Here is a 24,582-nt window from a genome sequence, read left to right on the forward strand (position 1 = left end):
GTAGGTAGAAATGGTCAGGTGTTTTGGGTCCGGTCCCTTTATTGCAGTGGTTCTCAACCTTTTCCTTTCCACTCACATACCACTTTAAGTATTCCCTATGCCATCAGTGCTCTGTGATTAGTAAGGGATTGTTTAAGGTGGTTTGTGGGTGGAAAGGGAAGGTTGAGAATCACTGCTCTAGACTCAATTGTCTGAAATATTTTGCTTGAGAAAAACTGTCATTGTCTTTGGAATTTTAAAATCTGTGCACATAACGAGTCAATTAGGGATGATTAAAACAGTGGTTTTCAAACTTTTTCTTTCCTCCCACATAACACCTTAAGCAATCACAAACTAATCACAGAGCACTGATGGCATAGGGAATACTTAAAGTGGTATGTGAGTGGAAAGAAAAAGGTTTTATTGAGACTGAAGTAAAGAGGGGATGATATTTCATAAACATGGGGGGAGGGGGAAAGAGCCATGAAGAGGCTAAAAAATGAGAGGGTATCAGACAGAAGGTGTGAAACAGGTAGAGGGAGAGACCACTTGGAAGTAGGTTGGGGTGGGAGGGGGGAATTAGAGAGAAAAATAAGAAGAGGATTGGATAAATAAGAGGTGGAAACAGTGGAACCAGTTAGAGGTGGAGGGGTTACCTAAAGTTAGAAACTTCAATATTCATGCCATTGGGTTTCAGGTTGGAATATGATGTGTTGTTCCTCAAGTTTACATGTGGCCTCAGCTTGACAATCGATGAGGTCAGAAACTGACAGAAGTGGTTGGGAGAGTTGAATTGGTTGGTACAGGAAGTTCAAGCTCAGACTCACTCACCCATCCCAACCACTCAATCTGTGTTTAGTCTCACCGATGTAAAGTAGGCCTCACCGGGTTCACTAAATGTAGTAGATCATGTTGAACAATGTGCATGTAAAGCTCTGCCTCACCTCAAGAATACATTCTTTATCCTGCTTTGACAGTAACCACTTCTGCTTAACGACAGTAACTGTTACTGTGACTCCTGTGTCCTGTGAACAATTTACCTGCAGCTTCTGTATGATAGCAGTGGCCTCATCAATGTTTTGAGGTGTATCGAAGCACGTGGTGATTTTCATGTTGATCATCCACTGCTGAAACTCCCTGAAAGTGGTACGGAAACGTTGCTCCAGCGCTTTCTCCTTGCTCTGACAGTACTTTGCTGTCCGCAAACAAAGGCTGCAGTGTACAAGAAACAAAAGAGGCAAAAGGTTATTTCCCAAGAATGTTAAGAGTCTGCCTTTGCCCACCCCGCACCGTGTTAACTGGCTGTGGACCCAACGCCCAATACGATGGCTGCTGTTGATGCAGTTGCACTGGCATCAAGATCACTCTGATTCCCAGGAAACACTGAAGACAAGACCATGAGAGGCAGGAGCAGGATTAGGCTATTTGGTCCATCAAGCCTGTTCCACCACTCAAATCATGGCTGATGTGTTTTCCCCATTCTCCTTTGACACCCTTAGTGAACAAGGATCTATCAATCTCTTTCAAATATACCCAACGATTTGGCCTCCACAGCTATCAGTTGCAATTAATTCTGCAGATTCAAAACCCTCTGCCTAAAAAAAATTCTTATCATCTCTATTCTAAAAGGTTCTGAGTCTCTGTCCCCTCTAGTTCCAGATTTTCCCACTGCTGGAAACATCTTCTCCATGTCCACTCTATCCAGCCCTTTTAATATTCTTTATGTTTCAATGAGATCCTCATGAACTCAGATGACGAGACAGAGCAACTACATGAGCCCCTTTGAAGTCAAAACATGCATGACAGGTTGGTGACAGAAAACTGCAGCAAAAAAAAAAATCTACTGGAGGAACTCGAGATGCACAGGTGACTGCAGATGTGAGAGGAAGAGTTTTGGCTCAAAGCGTCAACCATTCCTTGTCTCGCACTGATGCTGCTTCACCCACAGAGTGCCCCAGCAGATTGTGTTCAACTGCTGGAGAAACACAGTGGGTCGAGCAGCCTCAGTGGGAGAAAACAAATGGTTGGCGTTTCAGTCAGAGCTCTTCATCAAGGCACAGAGTGCAGAAGGCCAGTGAAATGAGCACAGGGGGCAAGTGGTTGGATAGGACCATGAAGGGATTAGTGCACCAGGGAGGGGTGAAGGATGACGGACAGATGGTGAGGGTGAGGGGTGGAGTTGGGAGACACTTGACTGGCAGGTGAAAAGGAGAGTCAGGTGGAGGAAGATGTGCAGATGGCTGGAGGGGTTATGTCACGAGAAAAGGACTATTAAAACAGTCAAGAAGATCACTTGCGTTTCCATTTCTTCTGTCAATGACATTCACCGGGAGCGTTCGTTAAATAGGACTCGAATTACTGATAATCCCTCCCATTCATTCATCACATAGGATCTATGACCCACTCACGACCACCAGGAAGTACAGGAGTTTCAGAACCAGGACTGGCAGGGTTCCAAGGGGCAACCAGGACTCCTTTGGACCCAACACCCAGCATAATGACTGCTGTTGATGCTGTGGTCCTGGCATCAAGATTGGTCCAACCAAAAAATAGCTTCTTCTCACAAGTGTGACATTGATGAACTGTGTCCTGTAAACTTAGGTCTCTGGTACATGAAATGAGTAAATTATTCTGAAATAGTTATACATATTTATTTTATATTTTTATGTTTACATGTGATTATTACGTGTGTGCATGGGGGTCCAAAGAAACACTGTTTTGTCTGGTTGTATATCTAGTCAGATGATAATAAACTTACACATGAATTATAAGAGGAAACAAATGCAACTAGAACTGGAATCTGATGAGTGGAGAAAGTGTGAATGGTGATAGAAATGAAGCTGTCAGGAGAAAGGTGAAGGACTGATGTCACAAGATGGAACTGAGGTGGGGAGTAGGGTGGAGGAGATGGAATCCATTACAGCAAATGCAAGTTGTCCACTCTTGATGAAAAGCACTTCTATGCAGAAAATGGAGTGAACATCAGGTGATTTCTAGTATGCGGCATTGAACAGGTCTTCAGCTAGTGCGATGTGCTCCACAAGAGCTCTCAGCCTCCAGGCTTCATCTCACCTGAGCGACCATCTTCCATTTCTTTCCCTCACCAGTTCCCACCTGGACTGTCCCCTCACCTGCTCTTTGAAAAACAAGTGGGGAGAACTCAAGTTGATTGAGGAAGATAGGGGAGATGAACTTTTGCCCAGCAAGGAGTTAGGGAGCAAAGATTTAGAGGGGACTGGAGGGGTAATCTTTTCCCACACATACAAGAAGCTGCCAGAGGTGGGGACAATAAGGTCACCCAACAGGATTGTGGAACCAGCTCCACACACTCATCTGTGCCCCATAACTCTTAGTTCCTCTATTCATCCAAAATGTATCTACCTCCATCTTAAATACATCTATTGAGGCAGCCTCTACTGCTATCTTGGACAGAGAATTCCATAGATTCATTGCTCTCTGAGAAAAGCAGTTTCTCCTCATCTCTTTCTTAAATCTGTGCCCTTGAAACTTGAGGCTTTGTCCCCTGACTCACCTGCCAGTGGCAACAACTTCCCAACTTCTATATTATCAATTTATTTCAATATTTTATGTTATTATAAGCCCCGCCCTCCAAAAAAATCCTTCCAAACTTTGGTGAGTATAGTCCCAGGCAACTCACTCTCTCCTCCCAGACTAACTTCATCATTTCCAGAAACAACCTGGGAAACCTCCTCTGCCCCATCACCAAAAGCTAGTAGATCCTTTCTCAACTAAGATCGAAACTGCATGTAGTACAGTTGCAGCAGAACCCCCTGCTCGTAACTTCAATTCCTTGCACAATGAAGGCTAACATCCTTTTTACCTTCTTGATTACCTTCACAATTGCATGTGCAAGCATTATAATCCTTCTGGCTGCCAGGGCCATCCTCCCCCTTCCGGTTTCTCTGAGTTCCAGAGTGATGCAGCAATGAAATGGACAAAGACATAAAGCAATCTCTAAAAATGAGGAAAAAGAGTACAGAAGAGAGGGTGAGGGAGTTGTGGCTTGATGCCAGGACAACAACTTCTCTTTCAATGCCACCAAGACCAAGGAGCTGGTGATAGACTTAGGAATGAGAGGCAAAACCCACTCCCTAATCCGCATTAACAGAGCTGAGGTGGAAATAGTAGACAGGTTTAAATTCCTCGGAGTGAGTGTCTCCAGTGACTCGTCCCACATCAAGGGAATAGCCAAGAAAGTGCATCAAACCCTCTTCTTGCTCAAAAACCTGAGGAAATATAGCACGTCAACAGCATCCCTTCACAACTTCGACAAATCCACCACTGAAAGCATCGAGGGACAGAAACTGCTCTGCCCAAAAGTGCAAAAAACTGCAGAGGGTCATCAATGTGGCTCAGGCCATTATGCGCACCTTCCTCCCTCCATCAGCTCCATCTATAACTCCCACTGTCTTGGAAAAGCAGCCAACATACTCTCTTCATCCCCCCCTCTGTCAGGAAGGAGATTCATGAGTGTAAGATGATGTACCAGCAGATTCAAGGACAGTTTATTTCCTACTCCAAGACCACTGAAGATCTGTCTGCACTATTTAAATGGCACTTTTTTAAAAAACACAACAGCAACTACTATATATCTATTTATCCTTTTATATTTATAATCTCTTCTGGCAAATTACATTAAATTATTCTTGCCATTGAGGGAATGCAGCAAAGGTTCACTGGATTGCTCCCTGGGACACCAGTACTGACAGATGAAGAAAGACTGAATAGACCAGGGTTATAATCACAGGAATTTCAAAGAATGAGAGGGATCTCATTGAGATGTATACAATTCTGACAGGATCAGACAGGGCAGATGCAGGAATAATGTTCCCAATGTTGGGGAACAAGGGGGTCACAGTCTAAGGAGAAGGGGAAAGCCATTTAGGACTGAGATGAGGAGAAACATCTTCACTCAGACAGTGGTGAACTTGTGGAACTCCCTGCCATAGAAAGTTGTTGAAATTGGTCCATTCGAGATATTCCAGAAGGGATATGGCCCTTATGGTTAGGTGTATGGAGAGAAAGCAGGAATAGGGCACTGAGGTTACATGATCAGTCGTGATCATATTGAATAGTGGGTGGTGCAGGCTTGAAGGGCTGAATGGCCTTCTCCTGCTGCAATTTTCTATGCTTTTGTGATTTAATTTTCACTTATAGTTTGTTAATGTGTTTTATGTACCAGTTTTGTGGCAGCAGGCTAGAATTTTGTTGCATCTGCACATTGTTCTTATATGTATGACAATAAACTCTCATTTTCCTTATCAAGAAGGCTGCAAGAATTATTAAGATCAAAACTGAAGCAGTTAAAGGTAAAAGATAAAATGGTAAAGGTTCCATTATTGTCACATTTTGAATCTAACATACATGAAATTCTTTAACTTTGTCCACCATAAGACAGATAGAGAGTCGTCACTTTGTCCACTGCCTTTCACAGAAACCTACAATGCCTGGCGTTCCAAGGCAGTCTCCCCTCCAACTACTGACCAGGCCTGAGCCTGCTTGGCTTCCAAGATCAGACAAGGTCAGCCATAAAACCATCAGGGATGATCCATCCAAGCTTCTGAAGACACTACTATCACAGAAGCCACTACTATCACAGAAGCCATTTGAGATAACTGCAGGTCCAACACCTTGGCGTCATCCGCGATCAAACCTGCCTTGTGGACTGACATCCACCATCACTTTAAATGCTCACTCCCACCTCTGCCAGCAACACGACTGCAGCACATGGCGTCGATGAAACACAGCGGAGAAGCTTGCGAAAGCTTCCTCATGAGCACTTTTCAAACCAGACATCTCCAAGGTTTGATGAAATGGACATCCACAATATCCTAAAAGCCAAGAGCAGCAGAACTATATTCAACCATCACGTGTAACCAATCCTTAACCAGTGAGAGGTGCAGGACAGCATGCCAGGAGGAGCTTCAAGTGCGCCTGGATCTGAGAGACCAACACAGCAAATTTATAATGCCAGGCAGCATGAATTGTAAACAGAAAAACAAGGGCAACAATAACATGGGATGTATCACTTGTAGGTTCTATTTCAAACCTCAAATCATTTAGATTGGGAAGTATATCACTGATCTTTGTCATCAATGGGTGGTGTCCTGAAACGGCACTATAGGAACGTTCTCATGAGGTGGACTGTTTAGGAAGAGACTCGCCACTGTCGTCCCAAGGTTGGTAATACATACTGGCCTTGCCTTTAATAGCCGTGTTTCACAAATGCCTCAGAGGAGTAGTTACCTATTGTACTCCTTGATTGAAGAAGAAACTTTTTCTGAATGTGAGCTCAAGTCCTTGGAAAATCTGCAGAGGTCATTCAGTTGACCCTTTAATAATTCACTGGTGCTTTCTACTTCCTTCAGAGCTTCCTCCGTTTCCTGCATGCAGAACAGTGATAGATTATACACCAAACGTCTGAGAAGCACAATGTTGTTGCTTGTTCATTCACAAAAAAAAGGTTACATGAATACAACATTCAAACAATCCTGCATGGAGAGAGTTTGATGATAATACAGTTTTTGAAGGAGTTCAATACTGCATTTGGCAGTGTTGTTATATGCTGTTACTTAACCCATGTGGGACTAACGATGAGTGCAGATACTGTACAATGGCAGAATGTTAGGCAATGAATAAGTGACATAATGTAATATTGCATCTACAGATTGTACTGTGCATAGGAGGGAATTGTGAGGAGCTGCAGCCTGTGCTGAGGTGTTATAGCATACAGAAATAATACTTAAAAGGCAGTTGCATGTGTTTGAGTAATGTGGTGTGAAGGCGAAGAAATGAAGCAAAGTCTGCAGAAGCAATGATATGAACAAGATTGATCCTTGCCGCAAGGCCAGCTTCGCAGCATAAACGTTTTGGACATTGCAAATTTCAATTGCATCAAAATGCAAACTGGTCAGACAAGCATGTAACATCACTGTGGTTTGAGCTCAGGACTCCAGTTCCTGATGCCTATTAACTGCAGACAGTTGAATGCATATTCAGCAAAAACATCACCAAACAAAGGGATCTCAGACTGTGTCCATCCCTTTTTAACTCTATCCTTGACTTTCCCATCAGCAGACCGCAATCTATGCTGATCAGCCAGATCACCTCCACCATGCTGAACATCAGCACAGGGACTCCACAAGGGTTGGTCCCCTTAGTCTAGTCCCTGTACTCTCATGAATGTATACACTCATTGCTGACAGCAATGGAAATCGGCAATCTGGTTGCATGGTACTAGAACAATTTTGCTCTCAATATCACCAGCTTACTGTTGATTTTGAGAAGTTAAGTCCAAGGGACACACACCTATCTGCATGGATGGAAAAGACATGGATAATGTCAGAACCTTCATGTTCTTGGTAGTCTTCTGGAGCCAGCACACCAAAACAACCATGAAGAAGCCACATCACTGTTTCTACTTTCTAAGGGGTCTGTAAAGATCTTGCATGTTGTAAAATACTATCAGACCTCTATAGATGGACTGTGGCAAATGTACTGATTGGGTACATCACAGACTGGTTTGGCAATAAAGTTCCCAGCAATGTGGAAGGCTGCAGAAAGTAGCAAATACAGTCAGGTCCATCACAGGCTCTGACCTCTCATCTATTACAGACATACAAGAAAGTAGTACCAATCATAAACTTTAGGAGCCTGGTCATAACCTCTTCTCACTGCCACCTTTAGGAAGAAGACACAGAAGCCCAGCCTCACCCCCAAACTTGGCTTCAGCTCCAAACCTCCAGCTTCAAGAACAGTTTCTTCCCCAATGGCTATTCGGCTCTTGAACCTCCCTTTATTACACTAATCTGGGACTGTTGACATGACAAGACGACTGTCTGCTCGATAGCTAATTTACTTTTTTTTGCATTAGTAGAACTATGAATATTTATTATTTATTTTTTATATTTAGTGGCTTTTTAATTCAAGTAGATATACTATTGTAGTTTTTCTTTAGTTGCTGTAGATTTTTTAACATGGATTCTGGCACACAAGATATAGCAGACGTAGGCCAATCAACCCAATGAGTGCTTTGCCATTCTATTATGAGTTGATCCATCCTCCCGCTCAGCCTCACTCCCTGGCCTTTTCCCTGAAACCCTTGATGCCCAGACTAATCAAATACGTGCCAATCTCTGCCTTAAGTACACCCAGCGACCTCGCTTTCACTGCAGCCTTTAGCAACAAGGTTCACAGACACACGACCCACAGACTGAATTTTTTTTCTGCATCTGTTTTAAATTGATGTACTTTTATCCTGAAGTTATGCCCTCTTGTCCCAGACTCCCATACCTTGGAAAACATCCTTGCTACATCTACTCTGTCCAGTCCTCTCAGCATTCAAAATGCCTCTAGAAGGACTCTTCTCATCTTCCTGCACTCCGAGTACAGTCCAAGAGCCGGCAAATTTTTCTCATGTGCTAACCCTTTTATTCGTGGTATCATTCAAGTAAATCCGTCAAATGGAAAGCATGAATATTGACTTCTCTGGTTTCCACCCCCCACCCACCCCCCCAATGTCTAACCTCTGACTCTTTTTCCCTCTGTGTCCTTTCCCCCAGCTCTGCTTCTACAGAGCTGACCACTCCTCCCCCAATCAATTCTCACCTTTCCCCTTTTGTGCCTTCTTCCCCATAACCAATTGACACCTTTTGTCTCATGGTCTGCACCAATTTTTATTTCTCCCCAATCTTTTAATTCAGGAGACTGCCTACTTTTTGATTAATCCCATCAAGAAGGCCTCAAGCCTGAAATGTCGGTTATTTGTCCTTATCTCCTATGAAAGCAGTGAGATCTGCAGAGTTCCTCCAGCATTTCTGTGTTTTTACTGCATGTTTAAGGATCCCAGTTGGAGTGTGGCATAACAGGGTCAATGAGGAGACTGCTTGGGCAGTCCACATGGATTCTGGATGACTTGTTTCCAACCCAGTATTGTGGGCACATAGTGGCTGACATGGTCATCATGAAGTAGTGGACTTTGCCCCAGTTGGGGCAGTGGGCACCTTCATCAGATGGGTAGTTTGGAAGGTTCTGAGTTCCTTCAGCTGGGCTCCGGTGTTCTTATGGCACAAACCGAGGTTGCACCGCCTTGAGAGTGACACAGATAGAAGAATGACAATTCTATGAAAGAGATGGATGTGGGGGTGAAGCCAGGTGGTGGGGTGAGGCTGGGTTGGGGGGGGGATGAGGACGGGTGGGGGGGGGGATGAGGATGGGCAGGGGAATGAGGGAGTGAGGATGGGCGAGGGCGGGGTGAGGACGGGTCAGGGCGAGGACGGGTGAGGGTGAGGATGGGGGTGAGGGTGAGGACGGGTGAGGGGGAGGACGGGTGAGGGCGAGGATGGGGGTGAGGGTGAGGATGGGGGTGAGGGCGAGGTTGGGGGTGAGGATGAGGATAGGGGTGAGGGGGGTGAGGGTGAAGACGGGTGAGGGCGAGGACGGGTGAGGGTGAGGATGGGGGTGGGGGTGAGGATGGGGGAGAGGGTGAAGACGGGTGAGGGCGAGGACAGGTGAGGGTGAGGATGGGGGTGAGGGCGAAGACGGGTGAGGGTGAGGACGGGTGAGGGTGAGGATGGGGGTGAGGGCGGGGGTGAGGGTGAAAACGAGGATGGGGGTGAGGGTGAGGACAGGGGTGAGGGCGGGGGTGAGGGTGAAGACTCGTTTTTATAAAACCAGCAATAGTTAATATTGTGAAACGACTTCCTTTCTGAACGAGATACATTAGTTATGTCACAGGATGTGAGGTTCCTTTTCAACCCCATTCTCCATCCTGCTACCTCAAACCTGTCTAGCTCCACCTTAAATACACGCAATGAATTGATCTCCACAGCTGTCTGCGGCAACTAAATGAGAACAGATAAGGTTTTCACAATGTGGGGCTACATTTAATTATCAACCATTGAATTAGTCATAACTCAGGAGCAATGTGAGATACCCAGGGAACATCTGGAAGCTCAGCTTTCGATGATAGAATTCCACTGACCGAGTTAGTATAAATTGCTCAAGTTATTTCACTTTTCTTTTACATAAATATATTGATGCGCATGATGTACTACTTTCTGCTAGGAAGGAATCTTTTTACTGCTTGTATTACCAAACCTGAAACAGCTTTTGCTAATTGTTTGCCAAATTGCCTTGCTGGATGCAAATTCCACAAAACCGTGAGAAGCTCCAAACAAACCTTTGCTTTCTGCCAACATTCCACGACTTCTTCATCTGTGGTTTTGTCCTGCAGTTGGGACAGGCTGTACGAGTGGGCCCCAAGACTGGCATTGAAGTCCTGCAGGTCCCTGTCCAGCTGAGTGATCTGTGCCTCAAACTCCTGCTCCGAACTGGTGGTCTGGCAGAGCATGGTCTCCAGGCAGCGCTGTGCTTCCAGGGTGCTCTCTTCCCACTGCTGCCAGTCTGCCCCCAGGGTCTCCAGCTCCCTGTCGATCGCCTCACACCCACTGGGTGCTGTGTGCTGCTGGAGTTCTCCAGCCAGAGCCTCCACTCTGTTTAAACGTTCTCTCCCATTGCGTCTGGAAATGATCAGCTCCTGACAATGGAAAATATTTACAGTTACCGGTACTGTCATAACTGTTTGCCAAAGTTCTCATGGAACTGTTTGAAAGTTCATGGCTGAGTTAATACTACGTAACATCCTGGAGAAAATATTAACCCTTGCTGTGCCTGGAAAGATTGCTGAATATCACAGACCATGACATTAGGAACTTTCCTCCCACAACTGGCATTTGCCCTCACAAACTAAATGAGATGAAATCTCTGATCCAGACAAATCTGAAGAGCACTCAGCAAATGAAGATTGGATTGATGTTGCAGAAATATGATCATTTGCCAATTATGGCAGAGGACAGAGAGACCTGATGGAATAATCAAAATTGAGAAAGACCAACATGAACAGCGATCTAATGCTGGGAGACTTTGGCATCTCTGCCAGAAAGATTTAGCATACTGGTGAGTATTCTGAAGTAGTAACAGTGAGGGTGAGGGTGAGGAAGGGTAATGGCACCGATATATTAAAATTTGGGTTTCAAGAGGTACTCAGGAGGGAGTCTGGACACTCTGGACAGAGTGTGAATGATCAGTGAACAAGTAACAGACAGTCACCAAAATGACTAAAGGTTATCTATTGAGACTGACAAATGACATGAATTGAAGTTTCACAGGAGCAGGTGGTGGGACCACTGTTGTTTATAACTTGCACTGCACTTAGGAATAATAAATCAGGCTTCAGTCTGCAGGTCACACCACTTTTACTGGTGTAGTGTGCTGGAATCTGGAGCAGCACACAGTCTGCTGGACGAACTCAGCAAGTCGAGCAGCACCCGTGGGAGTAAAAGAATGGGCGACGTTTTGCACCAGAACAGATGGGTTCTGGCCCTTAACCTTGACCTTTCTTTGTCTCCCACTGGTTTTGCCGAGTTCCTCCGGCAGATTGGTTTTCGATTTAAACTGAAACTCTGCCATTTTCATTGGCCTTTTATATCGTACGTGTGAAAGCAATTCGCCGATTGATTAAAAACTGGCCATGAAACCCAGTACAGCTTCAAAAGCATCCACATTAAGCAGGCAGCCTCAGCTTCTGGTTTTTGCAGCCGTCCCTGACTCCTGCACTGTAATGAGTCTCTGGATTCTGTGACATTTGCAGAATTGGAAGGCATGACTCCTATGGGATCCCATCTTTCCCTCTTTAGCCAGTCCCTGCCATGCAGTTTCTGTGGCCCAGTTAGGAGAAAGCTCCCACCGTGACTTTCTTCAGTTTCCGCTGCAGTGAAGTCGAGTCTCCCGATACATCCGACCAGCGGTGCAGCTCTTCCTTTGCACAGTTCAGCCAGTTGGACAGTTCTTGGACTGCGCCGTGATAGCTCTGATGGTCCTGCACTATGTCCTCCAGCTTCTTTACTTTGACCTGGAACCAAAACCAAATGAGCTGCAGTCATCAATCACAAAGAGAAAGGATCGCGATTGAAACACAGGGTCCCTCAACAAATCATTCCCACTCCTTTCCCCCTCCAGCTCTTCTCTCAATCACTGATGGTCTCCAGAACCACACACCTGCTTGAACTTCACATTTCTTAAGGGTCACAGAGGATCAGGAGAAGATAATGCCATCTGGCCCTTCAAGGGTGTCTACTGTTGAGATAATGACAGATCTCCTTCCTCCATGTCATTTCCATTGCTACCTCTACATCCCTTTATTACCAGAGATCTATAGGTAGCTATTTTGAATGAACACAATCCCCAAGACAGAGAAATCCAAAAGCTCACAACCTTCTGAATAAAGAAACTCCTCTTCAGCATAATCTTAAATCACCTGCATTATAGCCTCAAACTGTATCCCTGGTTCTGGACTCCTGTGCTTGGAGAAACATCCTCCCTCTCTGACCTGACACAACACTTTTGTATATTTTGATGAGATATTTCCTCATCCTTCTGAACTCCAGAGAAAATATTCCCAGGTTATTCAATCTTCCTTAATGCAACTGACCTCTGGGTAGTGGGTACCCAGTGGGTAGTGAATCTCTGGAACCAGTCTGATTTACCTTTGGTGCACTTCCCCTGAGGAAAGTACACAGTGGGTAGTGAATCTCTGGAACCAGTCAGGTTTACCTTTGGTGCACTTCCCCTGAGGAAAGTACCCAGTGGGTAGTGAATCTCTGGAACCAGTCTGGTTTACCTTTGGTGCACTTCCCCTGAGGAAAGTACTTCCTTTCTTTGGTGAAGAGACCAATACAATACCAAGAAGACCTCCTAACTTTACCCACATCTGTAGGATCATTACAATCTCATCAACGAGGGAGAGTTAGCCGATGGGATCTACTGTCATCCCTTGTGCTGAGACAAAATCTGCCATTGCAACCCTAACAGCATTATGTAGGCTTGTGACAGGGTTACCACTGCTGCATTATAGTAACCCTCCCACAAGAAGTCACACTGTATGGGATGATCACATCCCAGCATCACAACAATCATTAACACTTTCACTGTCAACTGTATTACAATTATCTCATCATAGGAAACATACCACTCTGTAACATACCACTATAGCTGCAACACCATAACAACAGCACTGTAATTGGTTGACGGCTGCCAGAACAACAATCTTGGACTCAACATTACCAAGACCCAGAAGCTTACAGTGAATTTTAGGAAGGGGAGACTGAGCGACCATGTATCTGGTCTTCATTGATGGAACAGTTACACCTTCCAGTTGCTGGGAGTCCACATATCAGACTTCCCCTGCAGCCAGCACATCAAAGCAACTGTGAAGAAGGTACACCACCACCTCTGCCTTCGGAGAATTGGCGTATCGCCGGATACACCGCCAAACTTCTATTGTTACTCCGCGGAAAGTACACTGGCGGGTTGCATCACTGCTTTGGAAATTCAAGTGAACAGGAATGCAGAAGACTGCAGAAAGTGGCAAGCCGAGCCATGTCCATTACACTCTCCAATCTCCCATTCACATCTACACAAGATGCTACCTTTTGAAGGCAGCCAATATCATAAAGAACTCCATCATCCTGGTCACAGCCTATTCTCACTGCTACCTTCAGGAAGAGGGCACAGAAGCCTGAAGTCCAGCACCTCCAAGTTCAAGGACAGTTTTTATCTAACAGCTCTTGAACCTCTTTGTACTACTTTAACCTTAACCAAAGTACTCCAGGACCACAAAAAGATCTGTCTGCATCATTGAAGCACCACTCTTTTCCCTTTTATTAACTGGAACTGTGAATATTTATTTATCTAACCTTTTGTACTTCTAATCTCTTTTTATGTCTTGGAATATTGTGGTAATTTAATCTACAGTATTATAATTGGTATATCTTTATAGACCTGTTTGGCTGCATGAAGTAAGAATTCCAGAGCATCTGTACATTGTACTTATGTGTAAGACAATAAATTTAATCATCATCAATCTAATTTTCTGTCTTAATTATTAGTTGGCTTGATGCAAACCTGCAAGGATGTTTTCATTGGGTCCCTCGTTCATCCCTTCCATTGTTGAAAGACAGTGATTCCCCACATTATGTGGTACAATTACTTAAGGGATAGACTACATTCAGGAAAGAGTTTTCTTCCCTGGAATGTATGATGCACCATCTGCCTTCCTGTTGAGGATTAGATTACTCAGATAGAAACTAAGCCATTAATGACAAGATCTTACATTCAACCACCTCATTATGTCCGTCCAAACTGATTCATTCAAGGAAATTGGACTTGAACAGAAAGGGCAGGTTACCTTGGCGACCACAACTACATCAGCGAACTGGGTCCTGATTTCCAGCAATGCATCTGAAGTGAAAGCTTCATCGTCAGTCCTTTCCAGCAGCTCCTGGCCTTTCTCGAGTAAGCGGCTAAGCACGACCGAGTGCTTCTCGACATCAGCCAGAACAGTCTGGTATCTCTCCAGCTGCAGGAGTTTGTCCTTCAGGTCTGGCTGCTGCTCCAGCCCTTGGCTTAGTTCCTGCTCCACACCTTCCATCCAGTCCTGCAGCTGCCTCTTACTTTCCAGGAAGTTGCTCCACTGAGCCACCACCCACTCCAGTCGGCTGAAAGGCACAAAGTGAGGCATCGCGTTTGATTACAGTTCAGGCACTGGGTCAGAATACGGGAAACTACGACAAAGGTTCTGCCGATTCACAAGGACCCTCCAATAACTGAGGGGGAACTTTTTAGGGTCAGGACTTTAAATAGATGCTTCACTGTTTCTTTTCTTATTTCCTAAAGAACTGACCTCGCTAGGAATTAGTTGTCAAATCAACTTCAGAGCTTTGAATTGGTAGTGAATTGATGCTCTTAAATGGTTAGCTCTATGAAGAGTTTTTAGCTCAATTAATCATGTCATCAAGTTTAGAGTATTGTGTTCAGTTTTTGTCATTATGCTGCAGGAAAGAGAGTGAGGGGGAGAGAGAGAGGGGAGAGAGAGAGAGAGGGGAGAGAGAGAGAGAGGGGAGAGAGAGAGAGGGGGAGAGAGAGAAAAAGAGACTCTAGAACTGGAGGGCACAGGTTTAAGATGAGATTGGAGAAATTTCAGGGATATCTGAGGAGCAAGTTTTTGCATGGAGAGCGCTGGTTAGAGGGAATAAATTGCCAGAGGAGGTTAGAGAGCTAGATACGATACCAATAGTTGAAAGCCATTTGGACAAGTACGATAAGGACCAAAAGGGGGAGAAAGGATGAATGTCAATAGGCATCACAATCAGGACAGAAGAGATGTGCCAAAAGGCCTGGGCCAATGTCTAACTGCAGACTAGCCTTCTACTAATTTCAAGATCATTTATTGTCAGGTGCACAATACACACAGAATTTGACTTTCTTTGCGATGTGAAGGTTCAAAGAAAGCAAACACCCTTTACCCCTCAGAATATCCCACCCTAGAGTGGCACGGTTGGCCTAGCAGTTAGCGCAACACCTTTACAGTGCCATCAATTGGGACCGAACCTGTGCTGTCTGTAAGGAGTTTGTACGTTCTCCCCATGTCTGTGTGGGTTTCCCTGGGAGCTCCAGTTTCCTCCCACCCATCAAAAACGTACCAGGGTGTAGGTTAATGGGGTTTGAATTGGATGAATTGGCCTGTTACCATGCTGTATGTCTAAATTTACAAAAAACAAACAACTGAACCTTTATTCACAATAATGTATTATCATTATCTCAGGGTGGCACAATACTCTCCACCAGTGTGTCCATACACCTTTCGAACTAAAGATTCAGCAGACATATTTAACATGTTTCCTTTCCTAGTATTTATCACGTTTTAAGTCTATTCTTCCATGCCAAATGTATGTAAAAAGCACCCATGATTTTCATGCAGTAAAATGCCTTGTAGCACTTCAGAGAGAAAGAATCAGACAGAATTTAGCACTATGGTGTGGTTGATCAAAAACTTTGGCCACACTATTAATGTTTGAAGAGGAGGGACAGAACAAGAAGCGGCAAGATTTCAGGATGGAATTCTAGGGTTTAAACACTCACCAGTCAACAGTTAACACCACCAATGGAAATTGGCCCAGTACCAGAAACCAGGACTGGAGCAGTACTGATATCCCAAGAAGTTACAGAGGAGAAGGGAAAGCTAAAACTGTAGAGGTGTTTGAACGCGAGGTTGAAAGTTTTTAAAATGAAGATGGAAGCTGGACCAGAAGCCAATGCTGGTGAGAAAGCACAGGGATGAAGCCAAACAAAACAGCCCAGGTATTTGAAGAACTAGAGCTTACACTGAATGCAATTCACAAACACGCTGGAGAAACTCAGCAGGCCATGCAGCATCCTAAAGGCAGGCAATGTTTTGTTCATTCATGCATCTATCTGTTTTTCTAGATTCCTGATGAAAGGCTCTGGCCTGAAACACTGGTTATCTTTTTACTTCCTGTGGATGCTGTGTGACCTGCAGAGTTTCTCCAATTTTTCTGCACTAGACCCCAGCATCTGCAGACTTTCTTGTTTCTTCATTTACATAGAGGGCATTGTCAGCCAGTCACAAAAGCCTCTGAACACAAGAGGCAAAGACTCAGTTGAGGGCTTCAATCGTGACCGAGTTGAGGGAGAGAAACAGATGGAACATATTATGGAGGTAAGAGCAGCGATTATGACAACTTATCCAAGTTTGGGCTCCAATAAAAGCAACCATCATCATGGACACAACCTCCACTCACTGTTACATTCAGTCAGAAGGTACAAAAGCTTGAAGTCCAGCATTTCCAGATTCAAGAACAGTTTTTATCCAGGCTCTTAAACCTTCCCGTACTACCCTTTTTTTTCAAACTTTATTTAATGATTAAAAAAAAACATAACATACAATCCAATAATCATCAAAAATTGATTTTACAAAGATAAACCTCAAACCCACCCTCCCACCCCTTCAGTCAGTTCCCTTAAGGGGAGCCAAAAATATAAATTATATACAAAAAAAATTATAAATGTTGAGAACAATTCAAAGTATATCTAAATGCATATATTTCAAATACGGAGACCATTTGCGAACAAAAAGGGTATAATAATCATGTAAATTATAAGTAACTTTTTCTATAACAATACAAGCTTTCAATTCATTATGCCAACGTAGAATATTAATCTCTGTATTATCTTTCCAAGTACTCGCAACAGATTTACGCGCTACTGATAACACCAAACGAACAAAGGCAATTTGAATTTTATCCAAACCTAATCCCCTCAACGAAATCAAATTACCTAACAAAAAAATCGTTAGGCCTAATGGGAATGTAAAGTTATACAATTTTTCCAAAACTACTTTAATTCCTTGCCAAAATGGTTGAACTTTAACACAAGTGCAAACAGCATGTAAAAAAAGTTCCAATACATGAATCACATCTAAAACATAAATCTAAATGACTAAACCCACATTTTTTCAGTTTCTCCGGATTATAATTAACCATTCTATATCTTACATTTGTCAATTTGATTGCATTGTCCTGACACATATCCGCCCAATTATCTTCAGGAAAAATAAACACTAAATCACTCTCTCATTTAGTTTAGATTTTTCCCAATCCGGTTTATCCATATTATCTTGTAACAAATTGTACATAACCAAAATATAACCCTTCTTTGGTACAGAGGAAATCAAAGACTCAAATCTCGACAAAGTAGGTAAATTCATCTCTCTACCATAATTATCCTTTACCAAGGCTCTAAGTTGGTAATACACAAAGAATTTGCAGGTATATCAAATCTCTCTCTCAATTGATTAAAAGAAAGAAATTGTCCCTCTTCAAAACAATCTGTATTGTCTTTATACCCTTAAAATCCTAACTCTTTAAATAATTATTAAACATTGAAAAATGAATAAGCTGATTATAATACAATGGAGTTAAAAAATAATAATTTATCTTTTGATCCCAAAGCCCTATTTTTTTAAAATCCAGATCTTTAACAAATGTTTCAATACCGGCATATTATATTCCTGTAGCAAATTCAAGTTCCAACAAAATATAAATTCATGTTCCACAACCTCAGAAATATATACCATTTCCATCTTAGCCCAGCTAGGAGGATAATCTAAATCCATCAACCTGCTAATAAACTTAAACTGGGTCGCTTCATAATAATTTTGAAAATGTGGTACCTGAAGTCCACCTAACGCATTATTTCCATGTAACTTTATACAATGCCACTAGAGCTAATTTACCTTTCCACAAAAACTCTCACACTACCTTATTTAAATCCCGAAAAAAACCTTTTGAAAGTAAACAAGGTATTGACTGAAATAAATATTGAATTCGGAGGGAGAATATTCATTTTAATACAATTGACCCTTCCCATCAAAGTTAATGGAAGATCTTTCCACTTAATCAAATCTGCTTTAATCCATTTTAATATAGGCACATAATTTAACTGATATAATGACTGAAAATTAATGTCTACCAACACACCTAAATATTTAATTTTATTTGTCCACTTTTATTTTGTAATAATTTTAAATTCTGAATAATCTCCTATTCCAACTGGTAAAATTTTACTTTTATCCCAATTAACTTTATATCCTGACAATTCTCCAAATTTTGACGAACACTCTTGTGACTGCTTTAATGATCATTCCAGTTCTGTCAAATATATCAATACATCATCTGCAAATAAACTAATCTTATATTCTTCATTCATAGCCTTCATCCCTCTAATTTCATCATTTTGCCTAATAGTCTGAGCTAATGGTTCTATAGCCAACACAAATAAGGCTGGTGACAATGGGCAGCCCTGCCAAGTTGAACGAGTCAACCTAAATGGTAAAGAAATCTGACCATTTATCACCACCCTAGCAATTGGGTTCATATATAAAGCTTTAACCCAACCAATAAAAAAAGGACAGAATTTAAACTTTTCTAACACCATAAATAAAAAAATCCCACTCAACCCTATCAAAAGCATTTTCTGGATCTAATGGTTAGGCTGCTTTCGGTATGCATTGACCAAAGTAATTAATCGAAGAATATTATCAGATGAATTTCTATTCTTAATAAAACCTGTTTGATCAATATGTATCAACTTAGGTAAGTGTGTAACAAGTCTATTAGCTTGTACCTTGGCTATAATTTTATAATCTACATTTAATAAAGAAGTATGAAGACGCTTTTAATGGATCTCTATCTTTTTTGGAATAACAATTATTAAAGCACTTGAGCAAGATTCTGGCAGCTTCTGTTCTTCAGTAACTTGTTTTAACACATCTCCAAATACACAAGATAAATCATCATTAAAAAATTTGTGAAATTCCACAGGAAATCGATCGTCCCCTGGGGACTTTCCATTTGGGATTTCCTGTATAGCTTCCTTGATTTCAAAATTTGTAAACTGAGATTCCAATTCCAAATATCTTTCTCATCTAATACCAGTAACCTCAATTTAGATAAATAAGATCCAATAGAACCATTATCCTGCTTCCCTTCAGAAGTATATAATTTTTGATAAAATGAATAAAACTGGTCATTAATTTCCTGAGGCTTATAGGTAATTATTGAATTCTTTTTAATGGCATTAATAGTCCGAGATGCCTGTTCAGTTTTCAATTGCCAAGCAAGTACCTTATGAGCTCTTTCTCCAAACTCATAATAACGTTGTTTAGTTTGATTAATTAAACGATCAAACTGATAAGTTTGTAAAGTATTATAGCATAATTTCAATTTTGCGAATGCAGCTTTTTTGTCTTCAGTCACATCCTTCTGAAATTTTTTCTCTAACTCAGCAATCTGATTTTCCAACATTAAACTTTCTGCCATAAATTGTTTAACTTTCGTAGAATAACTAATAACCTGTCTCTTCAAATAAGCTTTTAACACATCCCATACTACAAAATGACTATCCACAGAATTAATATTTTCATTCTAGAATAAAGAGATATGCTCTTTAACAAAAGTAACAAACTTTTTTTTCAATAACATTGTATTAAACCTCCATTTATACAATGAACATACCACTTCTGAACTTTCACAAGAAAAAAATAATGAAATGTCTGATAAAACTACTTTTATATTCAGCTTCCAATACTCTACTCTGTAGGTGTGCTGATACCAAAAAATAAATCCTAGAAAATGAATCATGTCGTGATGAATAAAAAGAAAAATCATTCTCTGTAGGATTAACCTTTCTCCAAATATCTACCAGATTTAAATCCTTCATCAACGCTTTATCTGTATTGCTGTCTTTGATTTCCTTATACTCTTCGGGATTCTATTCAATAAAGGTTCCAAAACACAATTAAAATCTGCCCCAACTAAAATAATTTCATTAGTTTGAGTTAACAATAAAAAAGCTTCTGAAATAAACTGCTCATCATCTACATTAGGTGCATAAAGATTAAGCAAAGTCCAAGATTCGGCAAAGATTTTACAATTCATCCGTAAAACTCTACCTACATTTCCCTCGGAAGATTCCAATTCAAATGATAAATTTTTATGAATCAAAATCACCACCCCTCTTGCCTTCGAATTAAAAGAAAAAAAACCACATATCCAACCCAATCTCTTTTCAATTTCAAATGTTCCTTTTTCGTCAAATGTGTTTCTTATAAAAAGGCAATAACAATTTTCATTTTTTTTAATGAGACAATATCCTTTTGCTAAATTGGATTATTTAATCCCTGAACATTAAAAGTTGCAAAATTCAAAGTAGACATTTTTACTAACTACTAATATATTTACGCTCTATAAAATAACGCTCCCCTTTATAATTCTTCAAAAGCACAAAAAAACCCACCCCTCAATAAACAAAAAAACCCCAAACAAAAAAAAAATTAAAACCATCCAAAGGTAGTAACACCCTAAAAATCTGGGTGTGATAAACCCACTAGTGGTAGATGACAGTCAAAGCTTTCAGTGTTATCCACCCCCCCCCCCCCAGCCAGATACATACTCATTATGTAATTAAGAATAATCAAATATAGTAAATATATTCAACCCAATGATTCCAAGTCCAATGATTGTTCCGGATCTTCAATGTCAAGAAGACTTCGTGCCAACTCTTCTTTATTTCCATTCTTACCATTCTTTCCAAACCCATTCCCGTTCCCATTTCCATTTCCGTTTACCTTCCTCTTAGGAGGCAATGGTGAAGACCACCCATTTCTTCTCAATTCTGGCAATTAGCAAAAATCAAGGCATCGTGATCGTTCTCAAAAAATAGAGATTGAAAATTTCCGTAAAAAACCTTCAAAATTGCAGGATAACGAAAAGCAAACTTATAGCCCTTTCGCCATAAGACATCTTTAGCCAAATTAAATTTCTGTCATCTTCTAATAACCTCTTCACTCAAATCAGCATAAAAAAAACTCTATTGTTTTGAATCATCAACGGGGATTGACTCTGCCACCCATTCTGTACCGCCATTCGTAAAATAATTTCCCTATCTTGATACTTCAAACAACGAATCAAGACCGCCCTCAGTGTTTGTCCAGGAAGTGTTTTCTTCCTCAATGTTCTATGGGCCCAATCCAGTTCCAATCCTTCAGGAAAAAACTCTTTACCCAGTACCTCTGGGATCCAATGTTTAAAAATTTTTATTGGATCAGAACCTTCAAAGTCCTCTGGAAGACCAACTACTTTCACATTATTTCTCCGGCTTTGATTTTCCAAAGAATCAATCTTCTTCAATAAATCCCTTCTTTGAATCCCCCAATCTACAAAAGAACCTTCCACTTTTTCCATTTTTTCTTTATTGTGTTCCATCTGATTTTGACATTCAGAAAAAGCGGTTTCAATTTTTAAAAAATTATCTTGTACAATATCAACAGATTTTGTACATCTGTTAATATCACTCAACTATAGTCATTTCTTGTTTCATAGTTGACATTTCTTCACACAAAATATTCATTTTTGTTTTCACATCCATAAATCCTTGGGTTATTTGAGTTGACATTTGTTTTGACATATTATCCATTTGGAAAGCAATCCCTTCCAAAACAGTGAACACTGAGTCCAATCCATATTCTATAGCCACTTTTTGAGGTCTACCTTCTTTAACAGCAGGCTCCTCCTCCTGGGCAAATTCCAGTAAGGTAAGTTCCTCTTCACCTTCAGTCACCATAAGTCCTCTGACTGTGTGGCTGTGGGTCTGGACACTTGACGCCGGCACCCCGGCCTTGTCGGAGTGCCGGCACTCGGGCTCCCCCACAATTCATACTTTCTCCAAAAGGCCCTGGACCCGGGATGCTCCGTGCATGCCCGGCAGAACTGCCAGACGTGCAGGGGTGTCCTCCGATGCTACACTGCGTGTCCCCGGGCCACCCAGCATTGTTGCAGGCTCACGGGCCCTTTTGTCGGTCGGGCCACCCGCGTGCACGTTTTCATGAGCACGTGGGTCAGCTACGACCGAACTCACCGAAGTGCCGGTGCCATCTTGCAACTGCAGGATCAGCGCCGAGGTCGAGCTTGAATGGGCAGGAGTCTTCTGAGGTTTGGAGACTCCCAACAACGACTCCATGGATTCCGCTGTGCAGGTAGGCTGTGCAGGTAATTTCTTCTGAAGTTGAGTTTTAGACATTGAGTCTTCACATTGGTAGCCATGATGGATCACTGTTATTCAAAGAGCTGTAAATATTATTTTTAACCACTTTTATACTTTTTTTAAATCAGGTATTTAATAATCCAGCTGGGGAAAGGTGGGACACCCATCTTTCTTCTACACCATCTTGCCACGTCCCCCTTCCCGTACTACCCTGACTGATCATAAACTGCTCTGAGAACACCAAAAGATCAGAATACACCACTGAAGCATCACTTTCTTTTTTTCTCCTTGCAGAAACTGCAACTGTGAATATTTATCTATCCTTTGATATTAATTATCTCTTTTTTTTCCCCGGGATTTGTGGTGATTTAATTTTTTTACTGTTATAATTGCTGTATCTTGTGTAACTGTTTGGCTGCAGCAAATCAGAATTTCATTCAAGTAAAAATGCAATGCTGGAGAATTTCACCAGGTCAAACAGTGTCATTTATGTAGCAAAGATAAAAACACATAACTGACATTTTGGGTTTGAGCCCCTCATCAAGGTAAGTAAAGTGCACAGTTTGACCTGCTGAGTGTTGTGTTGTGTTTTCAGCATTGTGTTTCACTTCAGCCATGGAGTTTGCAGACTTCTGTGTTTTAAGTCAGAATTTAAGTCCAATTGTACATTGTACTTATGTATGAGACAATAAACTCTCATTGAACATTGAATCATAGTCCCAGGTCAGATTGAACATCAGGGTGCCAAGCATCTAGTTCAGCATTGACAGTGACTCGTGAGGGAAGTGGATTTAAACCATATTGGAAATTTCACGAATAAATTTAACAGTTTGTGAATAGATTTGACCTTTGTTTCTTTCAGGTTTTTCAGAAATGGCCCAGGCCAGAAGCGTTAATTACTCTTTACTTCCTATGGCTGCAGCATGGCCTGTTGAGTTTCTCCAGTACTCCTGTGCATTGCACTGGACCTCAGCAGACTTTCTTGTTAACTCAGTGATGGTCTCAGCTCTTCGGGAATACGACCTCCGCTACTGACCTGTGACAGCTGATGGAGTTACTGACAACTTCTGCCCAGGTCTCCTTGACTGACTGAAGTTGGTCGTGGATGACCTTCCGTCCCTCTTGGTTGCTGCTCTTCAATGACTGTTCTCCTTTGCCAATGGTCATGTTCAGCTTCACCTCTCCTTCCCCCTTCATCAGCAGGATTTCCTGGAGAAGCCAAGGCAGTAAGTTTTAAAAAAAAACAAGAGCATCCGGTGTAGCTGAATCCTGCCCTTATTCTAACCGTGGGGTACATGGGACACTGGCTGTACCAAGACTATCTGCATTATAATTTGCCAGGTCTTCCACCAACTGTCAAAGAGCCTAGGCTCAAAATGTTGGTCACCCTTCATTTCCTATAGATGCTGCGTGACCTCCTGTGCTTCAGCCAGCACTTCTGTGCATTGAACTATAATACCAGCATCTGCAGACATTCCTGTTTTAACTTTTCTTCCACCAGCTGTGTTGGGGAGCACCAATATATTACTTACTGTTGCTAAAACACTAATTTCATGGATATTTTCATCTTGTAAACATCAGCTTGCTTAAACTATGTTTTGGAGCATCGTATAATTGATCAATAATTCCATCCAAATGTTCCCTTTAAACATTTAGCCTTTTATCTTAATCAATTTCCTCCAGTTCTTATCTCAGTAGAAAAGCCTGCTTGCATCTGTAGATTGGATGCAGCAAGAGAGAGGCAATGAAGTTATTCAGTTCTCCATCTGTAAACAGTGTTACAAGGCCAAAGAACCCCAAACCCCAGCAGCAATAGATATTCACCAAGACAAATGGTTCCTTCAACAAAAGTTGCTTTTAATTATCTTTAAACATGGAAACAGAATCACACTTAACCCCCTTCTAATTCTCAGCACATGTGTATGTAGTGTATGCAAGTTCAGAAAAGTTCTTTGGTTCACAGTCCAATCTCACTTCTCATTCCTCCAAGTTCACTGGCTGCAGGCAATTCTTATACTGTGCACAGAATTTAACATTTATAAAGTTTTGGTGTTTGAAAGGTAAATGTTTACCGCTCAGGTTCTTGTCGGTTTTCAGAGAGAGATTTGTTGCAGGTCACCCACA

General features: G+C 41.8%; 1 protein-coding gene across 15 annotated transcripts in view; it reads right to left on the reverse strand.

Moving 5' to 3' along the window:
• Window positions 1-24,582, reverse strand: part of syne1b (spectrin repeat containing, nuclear envelope 1b) — a 665,691-nt gene that overhangs the window by 364,976 nt on the left and 276,133 nt on the right. For all 15 annotated transcript variants that reach the window (XM_069932310.1, XM_069932313.1, XM_069932309.1 and 12 more), the window contains 6 exons: window positions 23,495-23,667; window positions 14,246-14,555; window positions 11,747-11,911; window positions 10,181-10,537; window positions 6,247-6,383; window positions 1,020-1,191 (listed from right to left, as the gene is read on the reverse strand). In XM_069932310.1, the coding sequence (XP_069788411.1) occupies window positions 1,020-1,191; window positions 6,247-6,383; window positions 10,181-10,537; window positions 11,747-11,911; window positions 14,246-14,555; window positions 23,495-23,667 (1,314 nt within the window). The remainder of the gene's footprint in view (window positions 1-1,019; window positions 1,192-6,246; window positions 6,384-10,180; window positions 10,538-11,746; window positions 11,912-14,245; window positions 14,556-23,494; window positions 23,668-24,582) is intronic.

Source organism: Narcine bancroftii, chromosome 4 (assembly GCF_036971445.1).
Source record: "Narcine bancroftii isolate sNarBan1 chromosome 4, sNarBan1.hap1, whole genome shotgun sequence".
NCBI lineage: Eukaryota > Metazoa > Chordata > Chondrichthyes > Torpediniformes > Narcinidae > Narcine > Narcine bancroftii.